The sequence below is a fragment of the Nannobrachium achirus genome, assembly GCF_963921795.1.
Source record: "Nannobrachium achirus genome assembly, chromosome: 9".
Taxonomy (NCBI): Eukaryota; Metazoa; Chordata; class Actinopteri; order Myctophiformes; family Myctophidae; genus Nannobrachium; species Nannobrachium achirus.
In genome coordinates, this window is record NC_137818.1 from 32,871,360 (window position 1) to 32,898,266 (window position 26,907).

The 26,907-nt window shown below is 42.8% G+C and overlaps 1 protein-coding gene across 1 annotated transcript; it reads right to left on the reverse strand.

The window, feature by feature from the left end:
* Window positions 1-6,570: 6,570 nt before the first annotated feature.
* Window positions 6,571-19,196, reverse strand: calcoco1a (calcium binding and coiled-coil domain 1a). Its single transcript, XM_080734185.1, has 14 exons — window positions 19,057-19,196; window positions 17,756-17,923; window positions 17,077-17,179; window positions 15,670-15,872; window positions 15,302-15,514; window positions 14,610-14,758; window positions 14,446-14,515; window positions 14,149-14,304; window positions 13,731-13,985; window positions 11,719-11,844; window positions 11,218-11,319; window positions 9,594-9,872; window positions 9,273-9,367; window positions 6,571-8,861 (listed from the first exon to the last, which is right to left on the reverse strand). Exons 2-14 carry the CDS (start codon window positions 17,885-17,887, stop codon window positions 8,834-8,836), a joined length of 1,911 nt encoding a protein of 636 aa, XP_080590311.1. The 5' UTR covers window positions 17,888-17,923; window positions 19,057-19,196; the 3' UTR covers window positions 6,571-8,833.
* Between the last annotated feature and the right edge of the window lie 7,711 nt (window positions 19,197-26,907).

Genomic DNA, 26,907 nt, shown 5'->3' on the forward strand with positions numbered 1-26,907 from the left:
TTGGTCAATTGGTGTCTGTTTGTATGCCCTGGGTCACATTGGCCAAGCTTAATGAAATTAACTCATAAATAGCACCGGCCACTTCACACTGGGTGTGATTTTGTTTTACCATTTTAAACCATAAATAGGTTACGTATAAAAGTTTCTAACCAGTCATCAGTGCCTTCCTGACACTTAAATGTCTTGTTGAGCTTAGCATAATGAGCAGAACATTGGATTTTTCATATTGACTTGCAGAATTTGTGATGTATCCAGCAGGCCATTTTTACATAATAAACATTATTTATGTAGCACCTTTCTTAAACGGTGTTTACGACGAGCCAAGAGACTTCGCCTACATAATATTCGGTCATATATTCTTGTTGATAGAATGTACACTCATTCTCATATTCACTGTTAGTCTTTAGGCTACATATATTATTCATTCATATATTAACTGGCTGTACATGTATTATAGCCTGGCCCTGTACATATAAGTTAACCTATTCATTCAGAGACCCCAGTGCAGATATCTTGCCTTTTTTATTGACTCTTTCTTGACTTTTGTTCTTACCTCCTGTGTTTCACTCATATAAGACAATACAGCAGCAATAAAAGGCCAGGGTTTGTCTAATTTTGGAGTCGTTGAATTCCACTAAGACACTGGTCCATTTTTAGAATGAAATGATGTTTAAAATTAAATCAAATCGTGTAAATGATACAATACATGATAAATAGATTCATAGTGATATTATTGAAACACATTGTGTAAAAAAAAGTGTAGTAATAATTCAAGGTGAATTGAATTCAAGGTAAATTAAACTACACCTCATTTGGCTGATGGGGATCACCTGGTCTGAAGCCTCCTCAAGGCCCCTTGGTGGCCCTTGGACCACATTTGATTACTTCAAATGACAGTGAAGTTTAAGGACTTGTGAAAAAAGACCATTACTGCATCAAACGTAACCAGTAAGACGCCCTAAGGGCGCGAGGCACGCACATGGGCGCGTGCACACATCCGCCTGGGTGACTGCTGCAGTAGATTAGAGATTATCATGATTGATTATGTGTGACATTATAGAGTAGATCATGTATTCATTGATTATATTAATATCTAGGTCTTTATTGCGACCGTCAGGGAGCAGTTTACTATGAAAACCTCCACCGGCCGTCCGTCCGTCCGTCCGTCACACGTCACACGTCACACCTTTGCCCTGCTCATATCTCCGCATCAGTATGACATCACACCACATGTGTACACAAACCTTTGTGTACGTTGCTGTGGCAACAGTCTGTTGTTGCTGGTCTGTTAGTGTACGTTAGCAACCACCTTAGCAACCATGGTTTTACCCTAGCAACCAACTGTTTACCCTAGCAACCAACTGTTTACCATAGCAACCATGTTTTTTTACCCTAGCAACCAACTGTTTACCATAGCAACCAGATATGCAGAGCAGGGATCTCCATATATGGGCATAAACAGGTGACATCACACTGATGTCAGATACTCAGAGCAGGGATTTCTCCATAATATATGGGCATAAAAGGGATTCTGTTAGGGATCTCCATATATGGGCATAAAAGGGATTCTGTTAGGGATCTCCATATATGGGCATACAAGGGATTCTGTTAGGGATCTCCATATATGGGCATAAAAGGGATTCTGTTAGGGATCTCCATATATGGGCATAAAAGGGATTCTGTTAGGGATCTCCATATATGGGCATAAAAGGGATTCTGTTAGGGATCTCCATATATGGGCATAAAAGGGATTCTGTTAGCTGTTAGTGATCTCCATATATGGGCATAAAAGGGATGCTGTTAGGGATCTCCATATATGGGCATAAAAGGGATTCTGTTAGGGATCTCCATATATGGGCATGAAAGGGATTCTGTTAGGGATCTCCATATATGGGCATAAAAGGGATTGTATCCCAGATGATGCCCTGTTAGGAGAGCCACACTAACAGAATCCATATATGGTCCTACCGACAGCTGCTATAAGCCAACCCTGGCGATAAGGTCTGAGTCGAAGAAATGCTTCTTTCCTGGCAAGAATTGCCCCTTTATACTGTAGGGCTCGTTTGTGTATTGTATGACATCACGCCACATCATCGGCTGAGGACTGTGTGATGTCATCATATCTCCATATATGGAGACATAAGTTGCTCATGCCCAAATATGGGCTGGTGAGGTCAGACTTAGTGTGATGCGTAGGTTATCTCCATATATGGAGATTCAACTTCAATGAGTAACCATGGCAAACTGTCAACTGCCCTTATGTCTTGATAATTGATAAAAAAACTTTTGGCCTATTTGTGGAGATAAGCGACCAACGGTCGCTTATCTCCCGATTAGGGAGTCTTACTGGTGATGATACTAATTGCGACCGTCAGGGAGCAGTTTACTATGAAAACCTCCACCGGCCGTCCGTCCGTCCGTCGGTCGGTCGGTCGGTCGGTCACACGTCACACGTCACACCTTTGCCCTGCTCATATCTCCGCATCAGTATATAGGGCTTGTTTGTTTATTGTATGACATCACGCCACATCATCAGCTGTGGACTCTGTGATGTCATCGTATCGCATCAGTATATAGGGCTTGTTTGTTTATTGTATGACATCACGCCACATCATCAGCTGTGGACTCTGTGATGTCATCGTATCTCCATATATGGCCATCTCCGTATATGGAGATATAAGTCGTCCATGCCCAAGTATGGGCTGGTGAGGTCAGACTTTGTGTGATGCGTAGGTTATCTCTATATATGGAGATTCAACATTCCAGGCAATGCTCTCTTCCCTGGTGAGAATTGCCCCTTTATATAGGGCTTGTTTGTGTATTGTATGACATCACGCCACATCATCAGCTGTGGACTCTGTGATGTCATCGTATCTCCATATATGGCCATCTCCGTATATGGAGATATAAGTCGTCCATGCCCAAGTATGGGCTGGTGAGGTCAGACTTTGTGTGATGCGTAGGTTATCTCCATATATGGAGATTCAACATTCCAGGTGTAACTATGGCTACCCGTATGACGTGAGAGGTGGAGGTTGTGATATTTGTGGAGATAAGCGACCAACGGTCGCTTATCTCCCGATTAGGGAGTCTTACTGGTACTTGATAGTTAGGAGTCGAGAGGTCTTCAGTAGGCCTCAGTAACTATTGTTTTGGTAAAGCCTATCTTGTTATGGTACAGCTCGTTCCAGAGGCCTTGAAGCCACACAGTATAACTCTAGTGTCTGACCATTATTCTTGGCAGAACTACCTTACCACTGTCCAGAGTGTTAATTGCGACCGTCAGGGAGCAGTTTACTATGAAAACCTCCACCGGCCGTCCGTCCGTCACACGTCACACGTCACACCTTTGCCCTGCTCATATCTCCGCATCAGTATGACATCACACCACATGTGTACACAAACCTTTGTGTACGTTGCTGTGGCAACAGTCTGTTGTTGCTGGTTTGTTAGTGTACGTTAGCAACCATGGTTTTACCCTAGCAACCAACTGTTTACCCTAGCAACCAACTGTTTACCATAGCAACCATGTTTTTTTACCCTAGCAACCAACTGTTTACCATAGCAACCAGATACGCAGAGCAGGGATCTCCATATATGGGCATAAACAGGTGACATCACACTGATGTCAGATACTCAGAGCAGGGATTTCTCCATAATATATGGGCATAAAAGGGATTCTGTTAGGGATCTCCATATATGGGCATAAAAGGGATTCTGTTAGGGATCTCCATATATGGGCATACAAGGGATTCTGTTAGGGATCTCCATATATGGGCATAAAAGGGATTCTGTTAGGGATCTCCATATATGGGCATAAAAGGGATTCTGTTAGCTGTTAGTGATCTCCATATATGGGCATAAAAGGGATGCTGTTAGGGATCTCCATATATGGGCATAAAAGGGATTCTGTTAGGGATCTCCATATATGGACATGAAAGGGATTCTGTTAGGGATCTCCATATATGGGCATAAAAGGGATTGTATCCCAGATGATGCCCTGTTAGGAGATCCACACTAACAGAATCCATATATGGTCCTACCGACAGCTGCTATAAGCCAACGCTGGCGATATTGGAAGAGTCGAAGAAATGCTTCTTTCCTGGTATAAGGGTCATTTGTGTACGGTGTGATGTCATACTGATGTCAGCAGTGTGACAGGAGATAAGCGACCAACGGTCGCTTATCTCCCGATTAGGGAGTCTTACTGGTTGTACTTCTGTCCATGGTATCATGTTACATAAACTTGACCACACCACCACCTAATATAATTGTCTTGTCACCTCATTTTCTCATGATTATTGATTGATCTGAATTCCACCACACTGCAGACTGCTGAGTGAGCGCTGGCGCTTAGGCATGATCAAATGCACAGACCTGGTTGGTTGTTTAAGTTGGCCAAAATGTGGCCATATTTTCCCAAATATGGAGATGAATGACGCCTGACATCATAGATGTTTGACGTCATAGACCACATGAGACTGACACAATATGTCCATATAAGGGCATTCCCAGATATGGGCTTAATATTGATGACATCAGGGATCTCCAAATATGGGAATTAAAGGGATTGCATTAGTGTGGTTGCCCTAACAGGGCATCACTTGGGAATGCCCATATATGGACTTAAAATTGACATTACGATATAATATTGGGCAGGGTAAAATGCATGCTAATGGCCAGACGGGGCCTCAGGCCAGCCCAGTTAGGGCCAGAGTGCATGTTGAGAACGCTGAGCTGGTCGAGTTGTCATTGTGATGTCAGAACAGGTCAGCTACTGTATATCCTTCTGCTGAGCGGGTCAGTGCAAATGAATTCTGTCTTGGCCATTCATTTGCAACATCACTGTGATGTCAGAAGAGCATGAGGTGTGACAGACGGACGGACGGACAGACAGACGTGAGCTGAAGGTTTTCATACTAAATAGGGACCTACGGTCGCAATCAACACACTATACCAGTGGTTCTCCACCAGTGGTCTGGGTGGTCCTTGAGGCATTTCCAGGTGGTCCCCAGCCAAATGATGGAGAGTTGGTAACCTATAGATCTTTAACCCTCGAGAGCGTAAAATGAAACCAAATGGACCGCTCTTACCCTCTCAAGAGTTAAATTATTGTTTAACATCTGCATTACTTAATTTACAACAAGTCTACACAATAAAGAGAAATATAGGGGTCTGAGAGGCTAAATCTTGGTGCTGGTCCGTGGCTCAAATGCCAAATAAATAATGGACCTTGATATGATTATTTGGGGGGGGGGGGGGGGGGTCTGTCTGCCTGTAAAGGTTGAGAACCACTGACCTAGGACCGGCGCTCAGAGCTATGGCATTGCAGCAGAAGCTTGCTCCTGAGAGAGGGCGTCACGTGAGGATAGAGCCCAATGAATGCAGGTGCTCCTGGCAGTAGTTAGGGAGGAAGGCTCTCCCAGGGTGCGATAAAAATCAGAGAATGGCAGCGCATGCAGCTTAGGCTTAATGTGATAAAAAAAGAAAAGGGGGGGAAAAAAAGGGTGGACCTGGAGCCATATAAAAAGGCAGCAAGGGACGTATGTCACATGCCAACATGTACAGTACTGGTGGGGACAAGACCATAATGTGAACCACCGTATCACACGGCCGGGACAGAGCCAGACAAAGGGGACGCGTTCATCATCATCATTCGTTACATATGCAGGGGATATCCGAGGGGGGTAGGAGGAGGCAGCCAAGGGGAGAAAGGGGATGGGAAGGTTAGAGGAAGGTGAGGAACGTTTTGAGGCCCAAAGATCATAAATTTAACACCTTCCTCTGTGTGCGAGGGCAGAGAGGAGGCAGGCGGGTGATCTTAAAGAAAGGGTAATGGAGAAAAGTGATGAAGGAAGGAGTAAAGGTATCACAGAGGAGGACGAAGATGGAGGGCGTGCCCGGCAGGGAGGGGAAAATGAAGGGAGAGAGCGAGAGGAAATAAACAAGAACGGGCGGAAAAGAACGGGGGGCGAAAAAAGGGAGAGAAGTTGGGTGGTGATTTGGGTATGGTGAGTGAGAGCTGGGGGGCAGTCAGCGGGGTCATAAAAACTAGGAGATGTGTTCTGGCCTCTGGGTCTTCATATCTTTTACATTTCTAATTAAAAGAGATAAAGAGTGAGGGAGTCATCAATCCCACAGTGATTTCCCAGTTAAGGTTTTAGAGGGGGTTGTAAACTAGGCAGCCCGGCGTCATTGATTTTATAATTAGCTCTCGTCACCCCAGACTTAAGATGGAGGGAGTGCGCTAGAGGGGCAGGAGAAGAACCTAGAAGACGCCAAGACAGAGAGGTCTGGTGGAGTAGTGGGGGGGGGGTCATTTATATTTTGTCAGACAACCGTGTCGCTGGACGAAGAACAACACTTACGTTGAGCGACACGGTCGTGTGATGAAATAAAAACTTGACTTATGGGGAGGAGGACACAAGATCAGTCCTGACATGGGTGGCAGGGTGAGAGGTCAGTAGGAAGAGATGTAAAAATAAATCAGGAGATAAAAATATAAAGGTAAAAAAAGACACTAAACCGCCTCATTGGATACACAAACTGCTTTAATTACAGAAACCCACCCAAACGCTTTTACATTAACCATTAAGAATATACATGTTTTACATGTAGAATAACCTTCACAAACGAAAACCTTCAAAATAAACCATAACCACTGGAGCTTTATTGCAATGAGATAAGTGTCCTTACAAGGAGCACACGTACAGGATCTCTCAGTGGAGCTAAATAAACATGACTTCCCCATATGACATTACATCAGTTTATATCCCACACAAGGATGGAGTGCTATGGAAGGAAAGTGTAGTGTGCCACTGCCAACCTCTGGGTACAAGTATCAGGATCCTAAAACTGTAGGTATATTTATGTAACATGTGTTGCTACACCAGGATATCCAGCCGCAAAGGTTAACAGAGAGGCTGTAACAAAGAGTCACTCAAAAGACCCACTTAAGGACATCCTCTTGTCATGAACAGACGTCTATTACCGCTAAGGTAGCCAAAATATCTGTTTCTTTTGTAGACGTTGGGATCGATTTCCACAACTTCTTTAAAATATTGGTATTAGTCCCTTTCATTAGCACCAACAGCTTAGAACAATGTTAATCTGATTTTTAAAATATTATTAGAGTCAAAGTGACCATTTTAAAGAGGAAAATAGCAGACAGTAAAGTGTGTATAAAAATACAGGTAAACACGACACACAAACACGCAATGGTAATTATGATTGTAATGAGGACAGACATTGCGACAGACATAGACATCCTTGTATCAACGTTTCATCCAAAGTCTCTTCTATAGTAAAAATAGGGTGCAAATACAGCAGATACAAATCAAGCTAGCATTAAAGTGTCTATAGCAAATTCTTCTTATCGATTTAAAGCAAAGCACGAAAAAAAAAATCTGAATTATCATTCATCAATGTTGTTCTGCATTAGTTGAAAACCTTAAACCTATTATTGAATATAGACCTGAATATAGTGTCACTGCCATACTGTATAAGTCAAGCTAATTATAATATAAAAACATGGAAAATGCATGTACAGTATACTGTACTAGTACTGATTCAAAGGTAGGCAGCAATTGATTTCTAGGTAGCTACTTGCCAGAAGCTGGGGGGATTTACAGTACAGTATCCTCAGTGTAATCTTATGTATGCAGATTAACGTACATTAATCTCCTGTTACTCTCTAGGCACACGCTTTGAAATGCATCATTGTGAAGCAGGAAACATTGTTAAATAGAATCCAAAGATGAAAATATCAACTAGCATCTCATTCCAAACTGCCGTATTGTAAAGTCCAGAATGAATACGTAAACGTAGTAAGTAAATATTGCAGGTGATCTTTATTCATCTAAGCTGATGAAAGCGCTAGCTTTATTGTAATAATAGAATATTCGTATAGCGAGTAGCATCTAGGTCCCATCTTTCAGCACAATCTATTCCACCGCATTTTGTTAATGTTTAGTGTTCTCTTTCTATATCTCCTGCATCTGCATGATGATAATCAAAGTGCGTATCAATTCTTAGGTTTGAATAAACACATAGGCGCACATGATGCTACTGTATAGGCCTAACTGCATAATATGTTTGTCACAATGCTGCAGGTTTCATTTACAGTATCTTCAATAGGGCTCAAAGCCGCTATAGAAAAATTGATGTTTAAAGTGAGTTCTGCCATGATTTTCAGAGGCGACGGGCCCCACACAAAACGTCATAATTACAGTGGCTGTCATGATTCCTAATCACAGTTGTCATAAAAACGACATAACACTCATCGTAAAGCACTCGACATGCCCATGATTCAACTGAAATCACTCTGCTAGACTAGAGCATGTGAAGTTTCAGATTGCTAACCCCGCGCGTAAAAGCACAGTTTGCAGCAATACAACAGGCTTATGTTAGTCGTAAACACGGTGGTGACCCGTCACCACAATCACTGTCACTCCTAATAACAAAACACTTGAATCTACAGGGGGAAACGCTATAAGTTCATATTAGATAAAATGTAAAATTGCATATTAACAACATGTCAGTGTAGAGTTAAGCGTAGTTTATACTCTGTCGCACTATGGGGTCGCTTGACCCAAAATAACAGATTTTCACACAAACAACAGGCATCGGGTTGTTAGCTTGACAATCTGTTCTTTCTGGCAAGCGACATTGTCATGCAACAAAGTATACATTCGGCGTTAAGAGTTGCATGGTACTGTAGTGTGCTTGTTGTGTATGTGCTTGCTTGTGACTGAAAAGCAGGACTCTTTAAGAAAGTCACCATCTCCTTCTGACCCGAGCCTTCGGTTGCTGATGCGGTTAGGTGTCCACTGTCCTACCAGAGAGACGTGTCTGCCAGATCACTGCAGAGAGACAGAGAGCAGAAGAAAGGCATGTTCTGGTTAGAAAGAGGTGAGAATGAGGGAGTGGGGAGTGTGGGAGAGCGAGCGTTTTAATGACGCTGAAAATTGGCCCGTGACTGCGGTACAACCCGCAGGTAAATCATTGCTACAGCTTGCTGTCAACTTATCTGTCCCCTAGTCCTCCCATCTCGCACCGCCTCTGTCTCACACCGCCTCACCCCGACTCAACTTCTTTTACGACCGCATATTCAAAACTTCCATCTTCCAGCCATATTCAGCCTGTCGCCATAAATAATGGGCCGCATGTGTCTGCATTAGCGAGCGTAGAATTCACTGTGCATGCGTGGCTTTGTTTCTGTATCTGGTTCTGTATGTGTATGTGTGTGTGTGTGTGTGTGTGTGGGTGGCTACCTGAGGACGTTGTGTACTGTGTGATCGGGCAACAACAGAGCCATTTCCTCCCCGGAACTAGGTCCTCCATATGGAACTGCATCAGACTCCTCTTCCTAAACACAGGAATGAACGAACACACATACGCTCACACACATGTACTGTATCCGTCTCCAGGCCATTACAGTTTATTAACCACAAGAGCCTAATTGCCTTTGGAAGATAATGCCGACATCAAATGATCCACTACCGGCATATAACTAGCGTGGCAGGGCTATCAGAGTCGGCACCTAGTAGCGTTTATAAATAATATAATTGAGTAGGTCTGATAGTGTCCCTTACTGATTCAGAGCTGTGTGCGAGAGTGTCGGCGCCTCCCTGGCGCGGTGAGGAGAGCGGCGCTGGCTGACTGATGACCACCCCTCCCCGATCGAGGTCTCTGAGGGAAGGAGGCGGCGTCGCGAGCAGCAGGGAGTCAGAATGGCCCTGCTCACACAGGCTGTAGTGGCCCAGGGGTCGGGGAGAGCGAACAGGCTGCAGTGCCTCTGGATTCTCATCCTCAGAGTCCGACAGCGGGCTGTCAGCACGTGGCACAAGCTTACGCATGTACTCCATTAACTCCTGTCGTATACAATACAGCCCATTAGATCGCATGCAGGAATTTCATGACAGCCACCGCAACCGCAATCATGGCCCAGAGATGAGCGCAAAGAGGATCTGATGACCTTAAAAAAACCTGTTTACTGAAGCCAAGTATACAAACATAACATTTGCTTACGAGTGCATGTGTCCTATGAAATGCTGTTTGTGTTCATTCGGCTTGCACCGACTGGCCACTAATCTGGACTACAAGATGAGAAACATAAACAAATGCTTAATATCTAGGGGTTTCAAAACATCAATAACTTAGGATGTTCTGTCACACAGACTGCCATATATATGCCAGACATAATGTACAGTATGTATACTATCAACTGTTCACAAAACTATGCACTTAGTCTTTTTCAAGTAGGATAACATGACTAGGAATGTATTACTTAATTGTGGCATTGAGAATACAAAATAAAGCTTTCAAGGCCCCAAAGGCCCTTCTAAACCATGTGTCTTAACACACATAAGTTACAACCCAAATTGTCAAGAAAGTAATTTAACGCAAGATATTTTAGGATGAACCGAATGTTCCGTGAGAACGCCAAACAGACTAAACAAACATGTGACCCAGTCCACTTGTTTTTTAGTTTTCCACTCTGCAACATAGAACATTGAGCATTTTAGCAAACTGTGGCATGGGACAGTCATGATGCCCGCTGGTTCCAGAGGCAAATCATGTGGCTCATTAATCCTCTAAATAATGACAAGTCTGCTGGTAATGTTCCTCATAAGAAGCAATGTTAACTGGGGTGTGTAAATGGCTAAATAGGTTGTGGGAAATTTGTGTTTAGCATCACATTGCTACAACGTATTTCTCCTGTGAGAGAACTTTGACACATAGACATTTCCTTTACAGTTCATTTAAATGTGAGAAGACTAAAGACTCGCCTTGCTTGGTAGCCTTTACCATCATTTTGTGGTGCTGAAAGCAGCTTCACCTTAAAACTCAAAACCCAAAGACCTTGCTTATGTTGTTGGGTGTCCAAAACCGTTCATTTTGTATTTATCATTTTAAAAATTAATTTAAGCTCGTGATAATAGCCGATCTACAAGCAACGCCTCGCACCGCAAGGCATTGTGTGCTTGTAGATCTGCTATTTTCACTAGTTTTGTGCGACAGTCTTGTATGATTAAGCAGGGCATATAACATACAAATTTTAAACTTGGAGGTTTCTGCCCGACACTGACGATATACTGTACTTGAAACCTAACGTCAAGAAGTCTCTGATTGTCCCTTTATTTCTCTATCAAACTTTCTGGCAGAACATACTGCGGTTCTTCCCTGTGACAAGGCAGACAGTAAGAAAGGACAGACCTCTGACTGTCTCCATGAGAGTAACTCCTCCTTCTCCTTCTGAGCCACTGTGAGGCTGGCCTTTAGCTCCTGCAGCTCCCTGCGGGTCTCACTCAACTGGACCTGCACACAGCACAGGACACACAAGGCAGGTCACAACTGGGCTGACTGGCAAATCGCTGCCGTCGGACAGATACCTTGTGTGTCCAAAACAATTATTTTTCAGGGAATTTAAAAAGGAAATAGGGGTGGGACTAAAATCTTTCCAAACTTATAGCCGATCTTCAAGCTCACCGCATCGTGATGCGACGCGTTATGGGTTTGCAGACTGGCTATTTCCGCTACTTTTGTGCGACACTGTCGTATGATGTAGGGGCATTAACAAAACAACATAAAAGTAAAAATGGAGACACAAGGTTTCTGCCTGACAGCAATGAAATGCTAGTGAAATGTACTCAACTGAGATGACATAAAGAACAAAATAATTTAGTTTAATGACATTTGATAACAGTCTTTCTTTACCCTGTTACAGTCCTTTTCTCTCCCCAGCTCGACCTCCGCCTTTTCCCTCTCCATTCTCTCCTCCTGCAGCCTCTCCTCCATCCTCTGCATCTCTGCACTGAGTTTCTCCAGACGTTCACGGTCCTTCTACCAGGCGGACACACACACACACACACACACACGCACGCACGCAGAGTACATAAACCATTCACCTCAGTCAGTGGGGTCATTGGACTGTGCATGAAATCAGTTTTCTGCACCACATCGTAGCTGCAGCGCACAGTAGATGAGGCAAGGTACGCCACATGTGAGAGGTGTGGGAACATTTCATCTTCAAAGCATGAAACTCTTGAGTAAAAAACACAAGGGCACGCAGCCACATAACTCACTGAGATTGAAACAGTGCAGCCAGGGACATAGGGCACATCTTTATTTAGTACCAGGCCACTGGTAGTGGTAAATTAAACCTTCCTAATGTACCACTACCTGGCCACTGGTACTGATACTTTAGGCCATCCTAATGATATGGGTGCTATTCTAATTATATGTAATACATTCTACACTTATAGACAGGGTTGAGTTAGTTTACAGTTTCAGTTACTAAAGGTATTCATTCTGGTTCATGCAAACTGCATGGCTAAAAGCTTTTGCCCTTCATACATGTTCATTAACTCTTTTACTACTAAACGAGCGCTCGTTCTTTGTTTCACGTGTCCGCCGCGCCATAGCGAGCGTTCGCTCTTTTACCTGTCTGAGCATTGTAAAGCACATGAGGGGTGGCGCGGGTGTGTACAGTAGCAGTAGCTCCTGTAACGTTAGTCTCAAATCTGGGGAGGATCTGGGAGGAGGAGCCTCCCTGACTCCCTGAAATAATGGATGGATATTTTTCTATAAGATCGCAAAGGTAAGCTACTTTGATGGCCGTGATCAGACCGTAAACAACCTAAATTGCAGTAAGACTTAAATATCAAAGCCATGGGACAAATGTAAATTTGTGATTATCCACCTTGTCAGACTATGCAAGTTTGTCTGCCTGTCACACTGTGCAAAAAGAATACGGCCTATGTCAGCCGACACATGCTGGAGCAATGTTTCACCTCGAGAAAACAAATAAAACAAAGGACAGAGGAAATCTGGACCCGGGCTTGACTTGGCAGTAGACAACATGGGTTGGCAATTCTCCAAAAGGGAAGCTGTGACTTTCACCAGGCATATTTCTTTAAACTGTCTGCACCTAGAGTAGCAGAGAGTAATTGAGTTGCTGTGTTTTGGTAAGCAAGTAGTCTTTATTTATATGGCACCTCTCTGAATGGCTTCGGAAGTGCTTCACTACAATAGCAAAGCAAATACACATGAACGCATGGGACCTGTCAAATTGCCACAAAGTTTTGTCCAGTAAAGACGGCGGTTTATGTTACATCAAAACGATCCTTTGGAAGAGATTTGGGTTGTGTTGCCATGTTGTAACTCAAAGCATTAGCGATATATTATATATTCAGTCATTTGCCTCGCTGATTAAAAGCTGAGCATGAAAAATATATTGATATATCAATATTTTGCAGCCCAATCTGGGACGGCATTAAGATGGCCAATATCATACAGTGTGTGCGTGGTAAGAGCATCTACAGCAGTGGTTCCCAAACCTTTTAGCTCAAGAACCAAAAAATAAATTAGACGTTTGCCCGGGACCCATACTAGTGAAAATAGCAGATCTACAAGCTCACAACGCGTCGTACGAGCGTGTAGATCGGCTATTTTCACTACTTCTTAAATAATTCATGGAATTTCTTCCATTTTTCTCCGATTTCTTCATGAAATTATTGGAAAAAGAAAAGAAATGTTAATAATAATTCATGAAAATTTGCTTTTTTTGGGAATGGTTTTTGAAAAGGTATTGAAATAATAATAATTAAATTAAAAACAAAACAAAACGTAGGAAACAAAAAATGAAGGGACCCACAAAAATGTGTCCGTGACCCACAAATGGGTCCGGACCCAGTGTTTGGGTACCAGTGATCTACAGTATGAAGTACCTCAGCTGTACGCTGCAGACTCTGCCTCTCCTGGGCCCAGCGGGACCTGCCCTCCCTCAAGCCCAGGCTGGAGTCTGCCAGCTGCAGGGTGAGCTGGGCGGCCTGCAGACGAGCCTGGTGCAGCTCAGCCTGCCCGTGGTCCCTCTGAGACACCATGGCACTCAGATCTGCCTTTAGGCCCTCTACAGCGCCTTCGCTGGCACTCAGACGCTCCCGGAGTTTGCGCATGTCCTTCAGGGATGCCTCGCTCTCCGCCTGAGCAAAATGTAATATAATAATGATAATGATATACTAATAATTATAATATATATGCATAGCAGTCACATGCGGTCTACTCATGCATGCCTCAAAGAGCCCAGTGTACAGGGTGAGAGCATGATGACTGCATCGCTGTCGGCTGTATGGGATGTTCTCTGACCTCTTTCCTGTGGGCAATGGTGAGCTTGTGGGTGAGGGTGGTGATGGTGTTTTGTAGCTGCAAGACGCTGGTGTCTCTCTGGGCCAGAGAGCTCCTTAGGCCCTGAAACTCTTTGGAAAGACTCCGTAGTTCACCCTCCGTCTGTTCCAACTTGGACTGAGGAAGAGGGGAAAAAGGCAAAATAAATTACTTGGGGAAGAGGTCGCATTGCAAGTACCGGCCCATTTTTACAATTGAGTTAAATTAGCACTCTGGATTTGACTGTGTTCTATCCATAAATTACAGGCTCTCTAGTACCTGCAGGCTTTTCCTTTCGTTGTCCTCTTCCTTTCTCTGGGCTGCAGCTCTCTTGGCCTTCTCCTTCATCCTGCACAGATGGACTGGTTTAGCATCAATAAACTGTGATAGTGACATTCATGTAGGAAAACAGACCACGGCAGGAATAAAAGATAACGTCTCACCGCTCCAGCTCCGCCTCTCTCTCCGCAGCCCTCTGTGTCAGGGATTTGATGTCATCCTCCAGCTCTTTGATATGCTGTTCGCCTGCCTCCTTTGTAGCCAACAAGGCACTTTTCTCTTCGGCCAGGGACTTACCTGAGGCCTGCACCTCCTAACAGAGGACCGACACAACAAAAGACGTATTATTTGACGTTCTGGCTCAATGGTAATCAAGGAAATAGCAGTGTGTGGATGTCTGTGTGTGTGTCTTTAGCAAACTTTTAAATGACAGTGCCAAAAAAAACTTTGACATATAATGGTCTCATCTGTCATAATATAATTACTAATGTTTACTTATTTTATGCAGTTTGCAATACTAACAGATGTCAAGTTTTTATGCCCCATTGGTTTGCATGTTAACACATTTGCACTAGATGACCTAGACAAAGGCAGCATTCTTATCCTAACCTGAGTCACACCAAACCCATACCTACAGTAAACCTAAGGCACTAAGGCATGTCTACACTGCCGCTCTTTCTGTCCGTTTCACCATCCTAATTGATTTGTAAATCCTATCCACCAAACATTTTTATACAACGTCTGCATAAAGGTATGCATGATCCTATGATCAAGAAGACATGAGCAGGAATGAGGGGGACAGGCAAATTGACCATAATAAAATAACCCAGTGCTGTTTGATTTGACTCTACACCACCTCCTGTTTCTTCTCCATCTCCTCCACGTTCTCTCGGCTCTCCTTCAGCTTCTCCCGTAACGCGGCGATGCTCCTCTCCAGCACCCTGCGCTCTGCGTTCCAGGTCTCCCTCGCCCTCTTGTATTCCACCCTCTCTCGCTCCCTCTGCCTGTCCATCGCCTCCCGAGCCTGCAGCAGCTCGGCCCGCTCGCGCAGACATTCCTGAAGTCGGTTCTGAGAGAGACAGAAAAAAAACAGAGACGCGGATGTTGTTGACAGAACATATCATCATGCTCATGCGTATCGATTTACTGAGATATTTATGTCGCCAGCGTGCATTAATTGACAGAGTGTATCCCTCTGGTCATCTAGTATCTCGTTATTCCCACCTGCAGTAGTTCAGCCCTGGGGACCACCAGCAGCATGTCGGTGCCTTCCTCCTCTCCTGGTGCCCCCTCCTCCAGGGTGACCAGGTCCTCCAGTGGCTTGGGAGCACAGAATGTGAAATTAGAACTGAGAGAGCAGACCTCCCCCTGTGCATCGATGTAGACAAACTGATACTCCGGGGAGCCGGGTTTGGGGAGGTACGAGGCTAAAACAAAACAAAACAACAGGGAGAAAAGCGTTAAGGATTATTTTTGCAGAGAGCCATCGTTTAGTTCGTCTGTGTTCCGGAGTGGTCGTGATTTTGACCGGATTGATTCTGCTGATTGTTTTACAAAGGGAACGCAGCGGTGTCATTGTTTTTATAAGTTAGATATAAATCTTTATGATATCGTAGATGCATGCCTGTGTCAATAATAACACACAGACCGTGAATGCTGGCTATCATTTCTTACTATACTTTTGGGGCCGTGCACCCAGCTAGTTTTCTTAGATCGTTTTTGTGACTGGAGTTTGTGCTTGCATTCCTTCTAATTGTATATGCAAAGCATTTCAAACAGTAAACAGTATTAGCCTCATGAATTACATGATACATTTATTTTCATAAAAGTGAAATAACAATCCTGATCGCGCAGAAGTCTGTAGAATTGCTTCACTGTTTCAGAGGGTCAATGTAACATTTTATCCTTCGGTTTACTAAGCAAACTAAAAAGAATGATTGGGTGACGCCAACGTAGGTTAAACGGCAGGCGGCCGTGATTTTATATTTTATCACTGGTGATAAGGAACCATCAGCAGTGTCTTTACACATGTTTTCGTCCACTTTCCTTTCCAAAGATGAATGACAGCGGCGATATGTTAAAGCAAGCGATAAATCTCTTTGGCATGGGGTCAAGGCCACACCTGCTGCAGGCATCCACGTGCACAACCCCCTCCATGCTCCATCAACCCCCCCCCCCCCACCTCCCTATCTCTCGCTCAGGCTGCCACAGACAGGACAGAGGACACAAGTCAACAGTGTCACAGTGTTCACTGCCGTCTCCACCATGAGCAGTGGTCAGACTACACTTTGTACCATTGTCCTCATCCTCGTAACTCAACATCCTCCTTCCTAAAGGAATTGATTCAAACATGACAAAGACTAATTGAAATTCATTGTGTATGTGAGAGAGAGAGACAGATGCGGGGAGGGTTCTTTTTCTGATGGGAATTGCTCACAAATAACTCGTACTATAAACATTTCTCTATTCTATACACTAGTCACAAAACCGTCTCCTCAATGGAGTAATTCAATTTACAAAAGGATCAATCTTCCACTGAAGGTTTTATTTGCTGACCTGAGCACTGTACTACCATGGATTACGACCAACTATGGGAAATAAAATACAGTTACAAAGCAAGAGAGTGAATACCCTGGAACTGCACACAGCAGTTGACATCTGTGCCCTCCTGGTAGTCGGCTGGTGCCAGCGCCCAAACAAACGTGTGGTAGTCCTTCACCGATGACCATCCCACCTGACAAAGTCCCGACAAACATACACCCAAACACAAACATTATTTAGTTACAATTTATTCACGTATAAATCAGATATTTTCCTCGAGTGACAGCGGCAGGGGCGTCACAAGGGGTAGGAAAGTGGGACTGAGTTACTGGGGCCCAAGGTGGAGGGGCCCTAATAACTTTATCTATTGAAAAATAGCAGATATACAAGCTCACAGCGCGGCACCGAGTGCCGCGCTGCGAGCTTGTAGATCTGCTATTTTTGAAAAGTTGTGAAAATGTGTGAAAATCTTTTTAAGCGAACATTTCTAACTCAAATTTTGCTTCTGGGGGTCCCTGGAACTAAATATTTTGAGATCGGGGACGTGGCCAAATACATATCATCTTGGGGGTCCTTGACATAGGTTTCTTGCACACATTTTCACGATTTTCCAAAAATAGCAGATATACAAGCTCGCAGCGCGGCACTCGGTGCCGCGCTGTGAGCTTGTATATGTGCTATTTTTCAATAGTTAACATTCATGGGGGTGAATCCTTGTACCCAGGGCCCAGAATTTGGTGTGACGCCCCTGGACAGCGGTCAGTGGTACCTTGAAGAGACCGATCCAATCATTGCTGGACCAGGTGTGCTGTGAGCTCAAGGTGTAGTGACAATCAACTCTGCTCTGAGGGAAGTAACTGCAACCCACGTTCCGAAACTCCACCCAGCAAGATTTCTCCATGGCAACGACACAAAACAAAGGCAGGCTATTTTACACCTGTGGAGAAAAAAATGTATAAAGAAAAGATTATTATCATTTTATTTCCTGCCAGATCCTGGACAGATATAGACAACGATGAGCGAGATTGGCTGAAAATGGGTGAGAGGTGACCACTGGTAAACAGTCTGGAGACGGCCAACGGACAGAGAATGTTTATTCGGTGTAAGGAGATATCCTCAGCAAGCACACAAGGGCCTTGGGGGAAGAACACCACTGGTGCTAAGCCTCGATGACACTGGGGCCTATAAATTAACATGACACATTACACCTCACAAACATGGCTGTCACAGGGACTATTTTGGCCATTGGCTTGACACTCAGTCAGTCATTGTGCAACTTTCCATGTATGGTATGTAAACACGATGTGTGTAGTTAAAGCACATGTTAAAGAACGTGTGCGTGTGTGTGTGTGTGTGTGTGTGTGTGTGTGTGTGTGTGTGTGTGTGTGTGTGTGTGTGTGTGTGGTGTGTGTGTGTGTGTGGTGTTGCTCAAGGTGCTACATCAGATGAAACAGACACTTATCCTCAGAATCAGCTGATGGAATTTAAGAGGAAACTTACATTTAGTTTTGGGGATGAAATAATACAACTACATGTACAGTATAAAATAGTCTATCACTAAGCATTTCATACACAAGAGAGCAACACACACACACACACACACACACACACACACACACACAGTCTTTATGTCTCAGCTATGATCCATAGAAAACAAATCATACACGGCTTCCAGCCTACATAGATAGGTAATACATCACAAACTACTAGGTAGATATAGTCGCGAAAAGTTCAGATCTGTGACAAAAATACCCACTGACTGCACATTTCAGGGGGATCAGATTACACAGCAAAGAGACTTGAGGCCCAACAGTAGCGCATGTTCTTTCACCATGTGCTTTGCGCGACGACTACCCCGTTACAATGTAATTATAAGACCACAAAAAAATCTAACGGCAAACATCCAGGCTAATATCAGCGTAGGTACGGCTTTGTGTACACAAATAATAATAACCTAATATAAAAATAGAACGGGAAACTCGTGTAAGGCTACAAGACAATGCATTTTTTAGCTTTGTTAATTACGCAGATATTCCCAAGCAGTCCCCGTTAGCTAACGTCACATCATACCTGTTTAGTGTTCACTTTTCTGCTAAGTTCTCCAAACAAGTCGCTCGCATCAAATGGAGACGTGAAAGTCCATCAGAAAACAGTACAGTGTGTGCGATGGTGAATTATGATCGTCTCCTCGGACTCGGCTGCCACTAAACCTACAACAATAACAAAAACCAAAGCAAAACACAAGCATGACAGCCTCACTGCCGCCACGGAATTGTGGGAGATGTTGTTCTTACTGGGAGGGAATAGCCCAGCAATGGGATGATTTGAACTACAACCCCCAAGCACAAAGGCAGACGGACAGCAGAGGTCGCAGTAAATGTAACATGATTCCTCCCGGCGACCACAAGTTGTTTTTCTAAGCGATGTTTGGACACCGACTCCTATTGGCTGGCTGTGGTGTGTGATGTGATGTGGTGACAATAATGATAAAAGCATTGGTTCCCAAACAAGGGGTCGGGACCCATGTGTGGGTCGCGGACACATTTTCATGGGTCCCTTAATTTTTGGTTTCCTACATTTTTGGTTTAATTATTATTATTTCAAAACATAAATAAATAAGTGTAATAATAAAAATAAAAAAACATTTTCATGAATAAAAAAATGATTTTTCTACGTAATTTCATTAATAAATCATAGAAAAATATAAGATATACTAGAAAATAAGTGTTAAGGAGTGAAAATAGCTTTATTTTTATTATTTTTCTGGTGGTCACCACAGAGGACCACATTGAAAAGTGCTTCCTCCATTTATCTGCAGCTGCCTAGTGCCTATGCAGTACTAGGCCTACTATTTTGCATACAGTTGATGAGGCAGGCCATATTTGCTTACCTATCTATCCAAGTCTGACATGTGTTTTTGTTTGTTTTTGTATAATTGATTGGCTATCAATTTAAGATATTTCCTAATTGGTTTAAGGAACATCTCTTTGCCCATGTCAGATTAATATGGTGTAGACCAGTGGTTCACAAACGTTTAAGCTCAAGTCCCAAAAGAGAAATGAGACATTTGGGACACAAACTAGTGAAAATAGCAGATATACAAGCTCACAGTGCATTGCTTCATGCGCGTTGTGAGCTTGTAGATATACAGCTATTTTCACTAATTCTTACTATGGAATCTCTTAAATGGAATCTCTTAGATTTGTTTATTGGTTTTAAAGTGTGTATATTTTATAATATATATTAAAAATATATATTTGAAATATATAGGCTATATATTTTTAAATGTAGGATAAGAAAATGGGATTTTAATCGAGTAGTGACCCATAGAAATGTGTCCATGACCACAAATGGGTCCCGACCCACTGTTTGGGAACCAGTGGCGTACAGAACAGAACATTTCCTCGGATAACGGTTTTTGGAACAGTGGCCCAGTCCCGGAAGCGTTATTATGATTCACACCACAGCTCCAGGAAAAATGGAAAGAGCTTGGTCCAAAATAGTGAAGTCGCGTTGTTGAACGCCAGATGGCAGTATACCATCTCGAAAACCAGGCCAAGGCACAAAACTAGACAGCACCCTGTCTACTTTTATGAGAAAATAAGTTTCCTGCATACAGGGCCGTGCGCCAAAGGCATGACTACCCTTTTCTTGGCCTGTGTAGCCACCACCACCTCCTGGCATGTGCTGTGCAACAAAAGATCTATCGATTTAACTGACAGCATTTTTTTGGGACCATGTCCATGGATCATTCTTGGGTGCAACTTTAGGGACCCACGGAAAAATGAAGACAGATTGATTGATTGATTGATTGATTGAGTGATTGATTGATTGATTGAATACTTTACTGATACAAGGTCAACTAAAAGGATAAAGACCAGAAGAAAGCTCAATGGCTTGTTTAAATTGGGGTCCCTTTGTAGCCTACTCAATTCATACAAAATATGAATATTTGATCAACTGTTAGCAAATCTACAATGGTACAATTTTACAATGATCTGCTAAAATGATAACACAAAAGGTATGCTTGTTAACATTGTGGTCCTGTAGCCATGTCCATGTGTGGGCCTGGCACCAGACGGAACTATCCATTATTAGCCTACTCCCTACTCCTATCAGGTCGTGAAATGAATAGCCTACTTTTTCAGACTTTCGTCAGTTCTAAATATTCCGGTTTAGGCCAAGGCCAATGCTTGCGTGGCAAAGCGAAAACATGTCCCTGACCCTGCAACTGCTACAAGTCAAATAAACAAACATGTTATTATCATGTATGTAGCCTATACATACTTATAAGGGCTAACATAATCTGGAAATGTCTTCTCTAATTTAAAATTCTGAGCTATTATCTTATCAACAGGCTGCTTCTGATAGGCTATCATCTCTGATTATCCCTGTGGTGTTAAGTAACAACCAACTACATTTACTCAAGTAGCCTACTGTAAGTAGCCTACAATTTCTAGGTAGAATATTGTAGACTAGGCTACTTTACTTCTACTCCACTACATCTCAGAGACAAATAGTTAGTCCCACTATTAGTGTGGTATGCTATGTCCAAAATACAGCTCCTGTAGGATTTTTGTGCCAAAATTGATTTTTCTGCAGATTTTGGTTCTATAGGGTGTGCCAAATGTAGTTCTAAGAGCGGCCATTTCTTGGGTAAACACAGCCTTACACAGGTGTTCTGATTAGACTATAGCATTAGTTCTATGCAATCAAACAATTGAAACACCTGTGTTTTTACCCAAGAAATGGCCACTAAGGACTACAATGACGTAGGCGCTGGCACACACTATAGGGTCCAAACTATCAGAAAATGACGGGGGTCAAATTTTCCGACCCCTCCCTCATTTCATGGGGGCGGGTCACTTCAGTTTTGGCCCTATTCGGCTATGTATTCCCAATTTCCCATAATATTTTTTGCTAAAATTGATTTGTTTGCTGTTTTGGCTTCTATAGGGACCAAACTATCAGAAAATTACGGGGGTCACATTTTCAGACCCCTCCCTCATTTCCTGGGGCCGGATCACTTCAGTTTTGGCCCTATTCAGCTATGCATTCCCAATTTCCCATAGGAATTTTTTGCAAAAATTGTTTTGTTTGCTGTTTTGGCTTCCATAGGGAACAAACTATCAGAAAATAACGGGGTTGAAATTTTCAGACCCCGCCCTCAATTCCTGGGGGCGGGTCACAGTTTTGGCCCTATTCAGCTATGCATTCCAATTTCCAATAGGATTTTTTTTTTGCTAAAATTGTTTTGTTTGCTGTTTAGGCTTCTATGGGGACCAAACTTCAAATTTTCATACCCCTCCCCCATTTCCTGAGGCGGGGAGGGGGGTTTCAGTTTTGGCCCTATTCGGCTCTATATTCCCATAGATTTTTTTTTCTTCTTTTCTGTTTTGGCTTCTTTAGGGACCAAACTGTCAGAAAATGAGGGGGTTCACATTTTGCATTCAATGGAAGATGCCAGGGCAGAGCCCCTGTAGGAAGATCTTCCATGTGTCCCATAGCATGATCTGACGGAGGACGATTATTCTATCAAAGTTCTTATTGTTGATGCCATGGGTTTGCTTCAGAACATGAAAAAGACAAAAAGCTGTCAGATCTTCAGGATGCATTCAACAAACGCATCATAACGATGATGGCTGGCTATGTTGAGGGTCAAGTTGTCTTTGATAGGTAATATTAGGTATATGGATCAGTCGAAAAACACAAAGTCTTCATCCAGAGATGAAGCTCACTATGTCCATCAAGGAACTCCTGACTGTGTGATCAACCAAGGAGAAGTTGAAATGTGTTAGGCCAGGGACTGCTTGAGTATTTCTCAAGGGACAGTTCTTTCAAGCTCGTTGTCATATATGATACCTTCATTAAGGGACATGATTTTGAGGAGGTGCACACATCGAAGAGGCTGCTGACACCGATGTCCAATTGCCCTGAGCCCTGAGCTTCCACCAATTGAAGAGAATTGGTGGAATTCAGAGAGTGGAGGGTATGTTCCAGTCAGGTGTCTTCTGTCTTGCCCTCCCTGCTCCAAAGGCAATACTTGAGCTCATCACATGTGATGTGGGTGCAAAGCAGGTTGCAAGGGACAGTCAGTCTCTGCAAGTGCATGAGACTTTGCCAACAGTATAAAGGCCCATTCTCACTGGGCCAGATTAACAGATAAATAAATATCTTTCTCCATTCAAGTGGATGGTAAGACACAGCTAAAAAATATCTGTGACAGATATTTTCTTTTATCTGTATCTTACCATCCACTTGATAACAGTGATCATTAATAGATCCTGTATTTGACTAGAATAATAACAGGTCAGAAGTATAAATGCTACCCCATCCTCCTCACTTGAACTGTTCCTACCTAAACTATTGAATATCCTCAGAATATACTGTGAAGTTGTGTATAAAGTACTGTAAAGTACTCCCCCCAGGATATGAGGGAGGGGTCTGAAAATTGGAACCCTGTCATTTTGTGATAGTTTGGTCCCTATAGAAGCCAAAACGGCAAAGAAATCAATTTTAGCAAAACACTCCTATGGGAATACATAGGTGAATAGGGCCAAAACTGAAGTGACCCCCCCCCCCCCTAGGAAATGAGGGAGGGGTCTGAAAATGTCTACCCCGTCATTTTCTGATAGTTTGGTCCCTATAGAAGCCAAAACAACAAAAGATAAAATATGTTTTAGCAAAACAATTCTATGGGAGATTGGGAAAACATAGCCGAATAGGGCCAAAACTGAAGTGACCCGCCCCCAGGAAATGAGGGAGGGGTCTGAAAATTTGACCCCCATTATTTTCTGATAGTTTGGTCCCTATAGAAACCAAAACAGCAAACAAATCATTTTTTTGCAGAAAACTCCTCTGGGAAATTGGGAAAACATAGCTGAATAGGGCCAAAACTGAAGTGACCCTCCTCCAGGAAATGAGGGAGGGGTCTGAAAATGTAACCCCCATCATTTTCTGATAGTTTGGTCCCTATAGAAGCCAAAACAGCAAAATAAATCTATTTGGCAAAAGAATCCTTTGGGAAATTGGGAAAACAAGGCCGAATAGGGCCAAAACTGAAGTGACCCGCCCCCAAGGAAATGAGGGAGGGGTCTGAAAATTTTACCCCCGTAATTTTCTGATAGTTTGGTCCCTATAGAAGCCAGAACAGCAAAAAAAAGCCATTTGGGCAAAAAAATCCTATGGGAAATTGGGAAAACAAGGCCGAAAAGGGCCAAAACTGAAGTGACCCGCCCCCAGGAAATGAGGGAGGGGTCTGAAAATTTGACCCCCGTCATTTTCTGATAGTTTGGTCCCTATAGAAGCCAAAACAGCAAAAAAATCAATTTTGGCAAAAAATTCCTACAGGAATACATAGCATATACCGCACTATATGGCCTACTTTGTAGATTTGGATTATTATTACAAAACATAGGCTACATTAAGCACTTAAGCCCTGTCGGGCATTTGAAAATATAAGGATTTTACTTGTGATTCTGCATTAGTAGGCCTACTTTTACTTTTGGTAGGCTTAATGCCAAAACTTTTTGTAGCCTACTTTTACTCAAGTAGTCAACATTTTTCATTCCGGACTTCTATACTTGTAACATCGTACTAGACTAGAGTAGGCCTTGTAGCCTAAATTGCAATATTGAGACTTTGAGTAGGCCTACTTTCTCCACCACTTCTGACCAACACAAAGCGCTGCAGTCAAGCAGGCTAATCAGGAAGCACTTTGTTCAATGTACCACAGGTGAGTCGGAAGGCAACAACGTTTCCGCTTCCTCCGTCAGACAGTCCAGTTTGGCTAATTTTGTCTGTTGAAGACACTGGACGGCGCTTCAGGTACTTTTATTTAGACGGACAGTCGATGTTGAGACACTATAAATTGTGTTAAAGTGGATTAACTGAGTGTGCTGAGCCCCGTACTAAAGAGTGCTAATTTAACGTCAGGCTGTAATGAGAGGGCATTACAGTCAGGCTAATGAAAATGGAGAAGCTCATTCAGTAGCCTAGCTAGCTGTAAGATGTTACAAATGCAGTGGTGTAAAGTACATTTACTCAAACTGTAGGCCAATTTTGAGGTAGGCATACTTTTACTTTACTGGAGTATTTTCAATACTTTTACTTCTACTCCACTACATCTTTGAGGAAAATATGGTAGGCTAATATGTTTTACTCCACTATCCAGTATTTGAAAACTTTAGTTACTAAATAGGCCTACAAAACATACAACCACTTCAGCCCTATTTTACACTATTTGAAAATAGCGGATGTACAAACTCACAACTCAAGTAACACTGGCATTTTACTTTTGTAACAGTGTAGGCCTAGGCTATTTTTATAGCCTATTCTGGTATTGCTACTTTTACTCAGTGAGGGGCAAGCTACTTGGAAGATGTAGTTGCCTAAGCTACAAGTTACACTCGATTAAATATAGCTAAAGCTACAAAAAAGCTATCCCCAAAGAAATGTAGTTACCCAAGCTACAAGCTACATGACAAAAATAACTAGACAAATCAACACTACTTTTTTCTTTCTGTATTTATGTCCTTAAATTGTCACTTCAGTGTCTTCTGGGGATCGGGGGTTAGATGTATTGAATGTCCCCTCACTATTGGGGACACTATTGCAATTGACTGGTTTATTTATTTATTTTTCCCAACCATGATGGGCAAGCTATTTGGAAAATGTAGTAAGCTACATTACTAGTTACTCTGATTAAATATAGCTAAACTACACTACAAGCTATCCCCAGAGAAATGTAGCAAAGTTTCATTAAACTACTTAGAAAATGTAGTTAAGCTATGTAGCTTAGTTACTTGTAGCTATCTACTGCCCATCACTGCTTTTACTTAAAGGAGTAGTTCACCACTTTTCAACCTGTCTTTAATAGGTCCTCACTAATGTTCATAATAAAATAGCTCAATTTTTTTCTATTCAGTCTGGGTCTCATAGGAGAGCTGTCAAATCCTTCCTACCGGTGACATCATCGTTTGACAAAAAATAAATAAATAATATTTTTGAAAAAAAAAAAACTTTTTCAGGAATAGAAAGCCTGCAGTTTCTATTAGCTTGCATTTCCCATTGATGATGTCACCGGTAGGAAGGATTTGACCCACCCACAGCTCTCCTATGAGACCCAAACTGAGTAGAAAAATCACACCCGTGTGAACTGAGCGGTGGTCGTGGAGGCTGCGCAACAGCAAAACAAATATATATATACCTGTATATATATATATATAATAAAAAATATTAAAGCAATATTAAACAAAATATTAATAATAAAATGCATGTCACTCAGGCCGCCACTGGTATCCAATATCCATCCATTGTGTGTGTGTGTGTGTGTGTGTGTGTGTGTGTGTGTGTGTGTGTGTGTGTGTGTGTGTGTGTGTGTCTGGTCTGGACAACAGCGCCCCTCCCTTAACATGTGTGGTCAAAAAAGGTACTGTAGGCTACATACAGACAGACAGACAGACACGGACGCAGACAGACAGACATGCCCACACACACGGCCACGTATAGGAGCGTTGTGACCACCGCTCAAAAAATTGTGATATTTTATCATGAACATTAGTGAGGACCTATTATATGAAGATAGGTTGAAAAGTGGTGGAGTGCCCCTTTAAGTAAAACATTTGAGTACTTTTTCCACCACTGTAGCCTAGTACGTTAACAAATATAATCGTAGGCCTCGCCTATTCAATCAACCCCACATCTTATTTTATGGTGGTTGGTGCACTTGGTGGGTAGGTCACGTTAAAAACGAGCGTATTGATCCAACATTTATCACCTGTATCACATACAGCCAGTTCGACATGGTTTCAAAACAGCCTCACGTTTAAAGAGGCTCCACAACAGCACACTTATATAGACTACATTGTTACAATTTCCGCAAACATTGCACTATTTGCTGTGGACAAGGTTCTTGTAATG